General features: G+C 38.4%; 2 protein-coding genes across 3 annotated transcripts; one reads left to right on the top strand and one right to left on the bottom strand.

Moving 5' to 3' along the window:
* polr2k (RNA polymerase II, I and III subunit K) lies at positions 1-1,696 on the bottom strand. Of its 2 annotated transcripts, none has more exons than XM_020597646.1 (4): positions 1,605-1,696; positions 1,295-1,362; positions 769-861; positions 1-230 (listed from the first exon to the last, which is right to left on the bottom strand). In XM_020597646.1, exons 2-4 carry the CDS (start codon positions 1,353-1,355, stop codon positions 208-210), a joined length of 177 nt encoding a protein of 58 aa, XP_020453302.1. In that variant the 5' UTR covers positions 1,356-1,362; positions 1,605-1,696; the 3' UTR covers positions 1-207. The 2 variants fall into 2 exon arrangements, with proteins under 2 accessions (XP_020453302.1, XP_020453303.1); XM_020597647.1 differs by having other exon boundaries at positions 1,636-1,685.
* Positions 1,697-1,755: 59 nt separating this feature from the next.
* On the top strand, positions 1,756-7,526 carry stk3 (serine/threonine kinase 3 (STE20 homolog, yeast)). The gene is made up of 11 exons (XM_020597645.1): positions 1,756-2,104; positions 2,686-2,766; positions 2,954-3,082; positions 3,300-3,414; positions 4,407-4,571; positions 4,737-4,904; positions 5,083-5,220; positions 5,430-5,555; positions 5,632-5,833; positions 6,205-6,398; positions 6,580-7,526. The coding sequence occupies exons 1-11, from the start codon at positions 2,082-2,084 to the stop codon at positions 6,736-6,738; spliced, it is 1,500 nt and encodes a 499-aa protein (XP_020453301.1). The 5' UTR covers positions 1,756-2,081; the 3' UTR covers positions 6,739-7,526.
* Positions 7,527-9,926: the final 2,400 nt, after the last annotated feature.

Below are 9,926 nucleotides of genomic sequence, written 5' to 3'. Positions count from 1 at the left end.
TTAAGAACCGCAAAATTACGTTTTTAATAATACAAAACCATCACTCTTGGGCAATAATAATAAAATAAAATAAACATAGCTGTTGGTGTCAACATGAAAATGGTGAGTTTTAACCATTATTTTAAAATCTGGAGCCAGGCCTCAAGGTGTATTTATTTACATGTTCATACAGCACAAAAACAGTGAAAACAGCTGCTCTCTTCTTCTTCACCGGGCATCAAAAACAACCACTGAAATCAAAGAGTCAAGGAATAGGTCTTACAGTATTAGGTTCATGTAATCTGCATAATAAAAAACGTCTTTATCCAAATGGGTGCACTTGTTGAAAACATAATACATTTTTCTTTTTTGATATAATCTCACCTAAATATATATATATATATACACACACACACTAGACAGTTTTTTAATCTGTCTTCTCTATAAGAGAAAACTATAATCCCCACAGTCAACATTTTAAACCATGGGATTGTAGGTGTGTTATCATTCCCCATTCTGATAATAATTTCAATCTCATTATTAATACTGGAAAACAACCTGTAGCTGTTGGCTTGTAATATTTTTACACACTGTAAAAGGATCTGTTTACAAAAGTGATATACATGGTTAGTTAAGATAACTTGAGAAAGAAAAAGTATGCTTACTTTCCATATCTAATTATATCAATTAAATTAAAAAATTCAAATTCACCTTTAAAATCTTGAATACATGTTCACAGCATGGTTTCACACTCAATTTTACTCACACATACAGACATGTAAAGGATACATCTCTTTGTTCTCTTCTTGTACATAATCCTGTAGCCGCACTCTCTGCACCGGATTGGATCACGGGCCTTGATTTCATTTTCAGTGTGACATTCTTCAATTAAACACAAGAACACTATTACAGAAAATACCCTTAAATGAAGACTGATATTCAGTTTGTATAAGTAGTACCATGTGCCCTGTATCTTATTTACATTAAACTGACAAAGTTGTATACATGACACAACATTAAAATCTTGGAGTGTATGGACCTCCAGGAATTCATTATATGCTCTCAGAACCCAATTTTCATTCTCAGAAAAGTAATTATTCTTGCAAATAGTAGCATTCTGACCTTAATACCAATGCTAACATGCTAACAGTACTACTACTACTACTAGAACCGAAAACATATGTAGTTATAATAGTACTAGTGAGGATAAGGCATTTAAAAGTTAGATTAGTAAAGGTGTCTGGCCACGTTAGCATTAGTAACGACTATAGTAGCTGTAGTGTTACTGTTAACAGAAGTAATAAAAGAAATGTACCCCCACATATGTAGATCATAGGTTGCTGCTTAGGCGGTTGCAGATCTTTCTGCGTATCCATTTTAATCCTTCGAAATAAGGAGAAAGAACTGTAAACATTTTCACATCTGTATCATTAACCCTAACGTTAGAGCAGGATTACACAAAAACAGCGTGGTCATGATTATTTTAAAGCGCGACAACTGGTATAGAAGGTGAACAACAATAATAATAATAACGTTCAAGGAATCTAAAAAAACAGTATGAATAAAGCAAGTATGAAACACTCAAACACGTCAAAAAGAATAAAAATAAAAATGAGACAGCTCACCAATTCAATATGTTATCTGTTAGCTGTTTACCTCTCTTTTCAACTCTCACGCATACACAGCGTTGCGCGCATGCGTACAAATATCCAGTCGACCTCACAACAAAGTAGTCTGTGATTGGCCAGAAGATACTCTGTCATATTTTTGTTTTGTTTTTTTGCTGAACAACGCTAATAATTGGAGTATCTGACAAATTCTAGTTTCTACAGTAGTTATTAGTGTCTATTCATTGTAGGCTTTAAATGTTTCTAAGGATAGAGGTTGTGCTTTTTTCATTCTGCACTCCGGCCCAACAGCAGGCGCTGTGGAAAAGCTGTGTTCCCAAAACTGTCCATCATCTGACGAACACTTAGCCGGCCTATTTCTAGCTTTTGACAACAACGACTCTGTCGACAATGTTCATATCTTGAGTACTGACTCCAAAACTGCCTCAACCTCCTTTTAGTCAGTTGCCTTTTTATTATTTGAGGCTGTATATCATGGAGACGTCAGCACCCAAAAGGTTTGTATATATTCGATCGGTTTAAGACGTGTCTACAGGCTAAAAGTGGCTCGCTAACAGGCTAACGTAGGTGGCAGCGTTCGTTTAGCTAGCTAGCTGAAGCTAAAACAGTGAACATCACCCCGGTTTCCTTCAAACGTCCTCCAAGTTACGGTGGTTTAACAGATTTAGAGGTCACCATTGACCAAAACTGCAAACTCTGTGTTAAACCCTCTTGTGGTTGAGTTAACGTCATTAGTGCCTTTTAGGGAGCATTTGAATCCACGCTATTATTTGGACGTGAAAAGCAAATTAATGAATTGTGTGTAAATAGAAAGAATCTCGCACATGGGTCAAAATCCAGAAAGACTGTGTGTACTAAAATCATCTGCCGGTGTAAATAGAAAGAATCTCGCACATGGCTCAAAATCCAGAAAGACTGTGTACTAAAATCATCTGCCAGTGTTTTTTGTAATTGGGACACATTTGATCTCTTAGTAAATCGTCCCCAGCTGCTATGATGCAGCGTTGTAGTTTGGTTTCAGTACCTGTTTCCAATTACACTGTACCGAGGTTACAGCTGATGGGTTCCATTTTTACAGCAAGCTGAAAAAGCTGAGTGAAGACAGTCTGACCAAACAGCCAGAGGAAGTGTTTGACGTGCTAGAGAAACTGGGTGAAGGGTAAGATATTTTTGTTCAGACTAACCTCCATTTCAATTTGTATGCTATTGACTGAAAATATTTTAGTAGACAGCAGTCTGTGTTTTAACATGAACCTCTTTTGTTGTGTAATGCATTTATATGATAATAAAGTTGGCTGTAAAATGCACTCTTGATATATTGTCATTTTGTGTGTGTGTGTATTTAGTTCATATGGCAGTGTGTTCAAAGCCATTCATAAGGAGTCCGGCCAGGTGGTGGCCATCAAGCAGGTTCCTGTGGAGTCTGATCTGCAGGAGATCATCAAGGAGATTTCCATCATGCAGCAGTGTGACAGGTGGGAAGAAAACACAGCTTTTCCCAGGCCCCCAGATTCACTACAGAAATCACATTAAAACATCCACATTTTCTCAAGTTTACTGTTTGATGTCATCAATTGCTGCAGTATCTTGCTTGTCTTCATCTGTGTGATATTTTCTCACTTCTGCTCTTTAGCTCCAAACGAAACCTTTTCTTTGCTTTTAATAATCACTTTGCTTTGTGATTTTGCTTAGCCCTTATGTAGTGAAGTACTATGGCAGCTACTTCAAGAACACAGACCTGTGGATTGTCATGGAGTACTGTGGAGCCGGCTCCGTCTCTGACATCATCAGACTGCGTAACAAGACGGTGGGTACTTACACAGGGTTACTGCTGTGTGTCTGGCCAGACTAAAATGTTAGTGATCCACAGAGTCTATATATTCTGTGATATATTTTAGACAGATAAATAAAATTATATATCCTAGACTGATATACTTTGCAAAATTGCATTGAAGTTTAATTTAAAAATTATACACTTGCTTTCTGAGGCCATCTATTGTAAATACCAACAGTGACACGTATTTGCTTTAATACTGATATGAAGGTGAGAAAGGGGCACAACTAGCTATGCTGTAGGAATAAGGATGTCCTGATTGACTTTGTCCATGAGTTAAAGCCATTTCTCTCTCATAGTGACTTAGAGAAAGCTATTCATGCGTTTGTGACTTCCCAGCTTGATTATTGTAATTCCCTGTACTCCGGGTTATCCTAGTCATCACTCTCCAGGCTCCAACTTGTTCAGAACGCGGCTGCCCGTCTGCTGACAAACACTCGTCAGCATGCCCATATCACTCTGGTTCTGCTGTCTCTTCACTGGCTGCCCGTTAAATGGAGAGTAGATTTTAAGGTTTTGCTTTATGTTTTTAAAGCCATGCATGGCCTTGCCCCTCAATACCTGTCCGACCTCTTGGCTAGATACGTCCCTTGCAGAACCACCTTTAATAATTTATTTTTTAACTAGTTTTAATATGTTAGTGTGTGTATTGGTCCTCTGGGCCACCACGGTTGAGCCCCCGGTGGGAGAGCCGGCCAGGTAGTAGTTGGCCTATGTGAGACCTTGGATATCTATTTGGCTTTTGTCTGTTTATGAGTGTTCTTAACTGATATTGTATTACTATGTTTTTTATTGTTGTAGCACTTTGTGCTCTTGAGCTGGAAAGTGCGGTACAAATAAAGATTATTATTATGAGTTAAGTGGCATACATTAGAGTAGAGATGTCATTAAAAATTAGCATAATTCATACTTAAATGTTTTTCTTGGATCTCATTCTTGTGTTTTTATTTTACTTCCCTTATCAGTTGACTGAGGATGAGATTGCCACCATCTTGAAGTCCACACTAAAGGGTCTTGAATACCTCCACTTCATGAGGAAGATCCATCGGGACATCAAAGCAGGAAACATCCTCCTCAACACTGAGGGACATGCCAAACTGGCAGACTTCGGTGTAGCTGGACAACTAACGGTAACATCCTAACTCCTGTTTGTGGCTTTGTACTAGTGACAGCAAAGTAAATGTTCTCAATGAAATGCCACTTAGAAAATATAGTCATTCACAGATTTTTTTTTTTCCCCATCCATATTAAGTTTTTAAAGCTTCGTTTATAGTTATTGTTTTTAATCTCTTAAGGACACTATGGCAAAGAGAAACACTGTGATTGGTACACCTTTCTGGATGGCCCCAGAGGTGATCCAGGAGATCGGCTACAATTGTGTGGCTGACATCTGGTCCCTGGGGATCACATCTATAGAAATGGCAGAGGGAAAGCCTCCCTACGCTGACATCCATCCCATGAGAGTGAGTGAAAACATAGACAGTTTTTTTAAGACTAAATGCTTTAATGTAAACACTATGCTATGAGTTAATTTGCTGTAAAGCTTGGAATTGAGGTAGCAAAAAAGAAAAATGAAGTGTTTGGGGTTTTTTTCTCTCTCTCTCACCCTTGATGTTGTGCAACCTCTTGGTGTCCCTCCAGGCTATCTTCATGATCCCCACCAACCCACCTCCAACATTCAGAAAGCCTGAGCTTTGGTCAGATGAATTCACAGACTTTGTCAAGAAGTGTCTGGTCAAAAACCCAGAGCAGAGAGCGACTGCCACACAGCTCCTACAGGTTGGAAAACAGTTGGAGAGACACACACACACACACGCACACAAAGATATAAAAAGCAGAACATACAGGCTTAGGTGTAAATACTCAAAGACTCAAACAATATTGAACCACAGCGATGTTAAAAATTTAGCTATCTTTCTCATCAAGTGGTAAAATACAGCACAAAAAAATATTTTATTTATTTATTTTTAAATCTGTTGATCATCCAGCACCCATTCATCAGCCAGGCCAAGGCAGTCACAATCCTGAGAGACCTGATAACTGAGGCCATGGAGATGAAAGCCAAGAGGCAGCAGGAGCAGCAGCGAGAGCTGGAGGAGGAGGAGGACAACTCTGTATGTAGACTGAGATGTTGTTTCAGTAAAAGCAACCATCACATGACTATATGCCTGACAGTGTTGTGTCTTCTAGGAAGAGGAGACGGAGGTGGACTCTCACACTATGGTAAAGTCGGGTTCTGAGGGTGCAGGGACCATGCGGGCCACAAGCACCATGAGTGATGGTGCACAGACTATGATTGAACATGGCAGCACTATGTTGGAGTCAGACCTGGGCACTATGGTCATCAACAGTGACGATGAAGAGGAGGAAGAAGACCAGGGATCAATGAGAAGTGAGCACACAGTTTATGTAAAGAATTTCTGTCGAATGCTTTCACACTGACCCTCTAGTATACTCAAAGACAATTTTTTGTTTTGAAACCAGCAGAAGACTCATACAGTGATAATCTACAACCATATCAGTAGTGATAATAATGTTAGGACCCTGTTATTAGGTGGCTATTAATTTTGTCAATATGGGCTTGTTATGCAAGCATGAGAGTACAACATAAATTGAGAAATTTCCCTTTAAACAAGGAGATTGTCTCCAAAGTAATGTTAAAATGTAAAGGAAATATTTAAGATTTTTTTGAATTGTTCAATATGTAAGAAATGTGTGAAATTAAAATGCTTTGTGTTAAGCACGGCTCTTACTCCTCCACAGGGCATGCCACCCCCCAGCAGCCAATACGCCCATCCTTCATGGATTACTTTGACAAGCAGGACTCCAACAAAGCAGCTCAGCAGCAGGAGAACTACAACCACAACCAGCCGCAGGAGCAGTCTGGTTACCACATACAGTCAAAGAACATCTTCCCTGACAACTGGAAGGTCCCTCAGGATGGAGACTTTGACTTTGTGAGTAACGTCTGTTGCAGTGAATGGAGTTGTTCATTGTGGAAATTGTAGACCATTGACCTAAATTAATACACACCAGTGCTTTAATGGTAAAAATAGCAACTGTAAGAAGCAGTTCTTGCAGTGTTACTCACAGTAATACAGTAAATATGACTGTTTCTATTTCCATGCTGTCACCCAGTTGAAGAACCTGGACTTTGAAGAGCTGCAGATGCGCCTGAGTGCCTTGGATCCCATGATGGAGCGTGAGATAGAGGAGCTCCGGCAGCGCTACACGGCCAAGCGGCAGCCCATCCTGGATGCAATGGATGCTAAGAAGAGAAGACAACAGAACTTCTGAGTTATCCTCCTTATCACCTCAGCTTCTAGCCTGGGTTTTCCAAAGCCACCACTACCACAAAACCTATGTTTTGTTAAGTGACTTTATTGCTGTTGTTGGAAGCCAACTGCAGCTCAGACTGGCTGCTAACCATCCTCTGAATGATGTTAGATGAGTCTTTCCCTGGGTGACATTGGTTTTGGCTCCTGGAATCCACATGTATCAGCCTTTTTTTCTACACTATGTCTAGATACTGTTCCTTGATATTGAATCATTTGTTTCTACAGTTCAGCATTGCTTTGACATAAATCATGCTCAGGACTGTGGCCACAGAGAGAGCCTTGGTGATCGTACATCCGAAATGATCTTCTCCTTTTGCAAACGAAACTACCTTTGATGTCAATCAGAGAGCCCTCTGGAAACAGCCAGGTCAGCATTTTACCTAGCTTAGTAGCAGGGGTTAGAAGCAGTGTGGTCAGTGACACGTGGATTTTTTTTTTTCCCTCAGACTTTTTGCTTTCATTGTAAATAAAACTTGGAGCCTAGTTTGGAAATGTCTGCAACAAAACCTGCAGAGGTTTGTCTATGACCAAAGACAATCAAGACGATGTTTATTAAGTTGAGAATGCCTTAAAATATTCAAAGCCTGGTTTTTAAAGTAAACCAAGTAATAAAAAACAGCAAGGGCTGGTTCAGTTCATTTCCTCATGTAGAGATGAGTTGGAATGTGAAAAACAAATGTTTGTTAGGATAGACTGAAATGACAGAAGTCATTTGAATGGTAAAGTGTGGATCAAATGTGTCTTCAATTATTTGTGAACCAGAACATTCAAAACTTGCTTCACAAGTCTTTATTATCATTTATTTAATTTTGTTGTTTTCAAGTATGTTCTGGGCTTCTTTGTACATCTGGTACACTGTTTATTTTGACAGTTACTATGCGTCTTGGTGTCTCACCACTCATCTGTCCCAGCACACACTTGCCCGTCATGCTTTATGAATTTAAAAACAGCACCTTTACTCAACAAATTGATCCACTGTTCAGGATTTTATGCTAGACTCACCTCAGAAAATCATTCCCATATAAGCAAAAGCATTCCATAGTTCACTTTTATTGTAATTATCCCTGTTTTTTTTTAATATTTCATGGTTCTAAGTTTTTTGCCATCATTCCACTTCTGATTGATAAACTCCAGATATCAACAGGATTTTCTGAACCATTTACCTTCTATGTAAAGCAGTGGAGTTGAGGGCTCAGAGACTTCAGGTGTGACTTTTGTGTTAACTGTTTGTAGTTCACTTCAGGAGAAACACATCGGGTTGTGATAAGAGACTCAAGTTCCTGATACTGTAAACTTACGTAAAACAGCTGCTGCATCAGCCACACGTCTACTGTCTGAACATCAGACCGTTTTTTTTCTTTAATGCATTACATTGTTTTTTTACTCTACATTTTCCTGCAGCTCATATGTATGTTTAAGTAATTAGTGAGAATGTTGTCACTTTTCATATTCTGACACTGAGGTGTGGTGTTACTAATGAAGTATTGAAGCTATACTGTTAGTTCATTCTGTGTGTTGGGATACAAGCTGATTTTTTTTTAACAGCTGAAAGTAATATTTACAGTTTCAGCTCAGTGATCGATTGTGTGATGTGAAATCACTCTTGTATAAAAGTGAAGGTCACATTGTTAGATGTTTAGTTTTTAAAATTTATTTCACTGAAGGGACACATGTCAGTATCAGCATATATAAGCAACAAGACGTTGTAGTACAGAATGCTAAACATTTATCATTGTGGTAATTAAAAAACAAATTAAAACCCACTTTTTTGCTGGGGAACACAAATTTTTAATTGAACTGTAACATGTCCTATTCAGTACATATCTCGGTCACGGTTCTTAAATAACCAAATTCAAGAGACCTTATCAGAAATGGTTGTTTATTTATCCTGTTCTCAAATGTCAGCTAATGACATTCTTGGTCACTTCATGAAGGAAACTGCTCTGTTTTTATCTGTGATCCAGTTGCTCTTTGAATGAGTTGCGATTGTCTTTAAATACATGTACAGTATGTCTGTAGGTTGCTGTTACAAATGAATGATATGTGGTCTTGATAGTGTGCCTCAGCTTATACTCTGTGACATTTTAATAATACAACAGTCTTATACATAGACCTGTTACACTTTCTTACTGTAACCCAATGGACAGTGTGGCCAAAATGAGCTGACATAACTTGGTTAGTTACAGCTTCTGAATAATCATGTTTGTCTTTGTTTTTCTGCATGCAGGTGAGCCTATTCTTTTACAGAAATCATTAACATTCTTGCCATGAATTGTTTTCATAAGTTAGGTCTTCAGTGTATCTGCAACTTACACACAAGCATTCACACTTTATTTATTACCTGTTTAAACTTTTTCTCGTTTGTGGCACTGGTTTAAATAATGTAGCTGATTTGGCTGTTAATATTTTTCCCTTTATCAAATACATGCCGCTTCATTTTTGTGTTTTAGATTATGCATGTTTATAATTATGTTTGCTATGTAGTGCTGTATATCAACTGCACAGGTAAGAGTGCTGTTATTATGGAAGATGGACTATTTTCAGCTTTTAATAAAAACTATTTGCTCTGTACAATAAAAAGCCCCATTTGAAATTTGATGTTCAAAATTGGCCTCTTTCTCATATATAGTCAGGGAAAAAATTATTTGAACCCCAGCTGATTTTGTAAGTTTGCCCACTAACAAAGAAATGATCAGTCTACAATGTCAATGGTAGGTTTATGTGAACAGTGAGAGACACAACAATAACAAAAAAATCCAGAAAAATGCTTTACAAAAAAAGTTATACATTCATTTGCATTTTCATGAATGAAATAAGTATTTGATCTCTTTGCAAAACGTGCTTTAGTACTTGGTGGCAAAACCTTTGTTGGCAATCACAGAGGTCAGACGTTTCTTGTAGTTGGCCACAAGGTTTGCACACATCTCAGGGGATTTTGACCCACTCCTCTTTGCAAATCCTCTCCAAGTCATTAATGTTTCGTGGCTGATGTTTGGCAACTCAAACCTTCAGCTCCCTCCACAGATTTTCTATGGGATTAAGGTCTGGAGACTGACTAGGCCACTCCATGACCTTAATATGCTTCTTCTTGAGCCAATCCTTTGTTGCCTTGGCCGTGTGTTTTGGATCATTGTCATGCTGGAATAC

This window comes from Monopterus albus, unplaced genomic scaffold (assembly GCF_001952655.1).
Source record: "Monopterus albus unplaced genomic scaffold, M_albus_1.0 scaffold34.1, whole genome shotgun sequence".
Taxonomy (NCBI): domain Eukaryota; kingdom Metazoa; phylum Chordata; class Actinopteri; order Synbranchiformes; family Synbranchidae; genus Monopterus; species Monopterus albus.
This window is presented reverse-complemented; position numbering and strand designations above follow the sequence as displayed.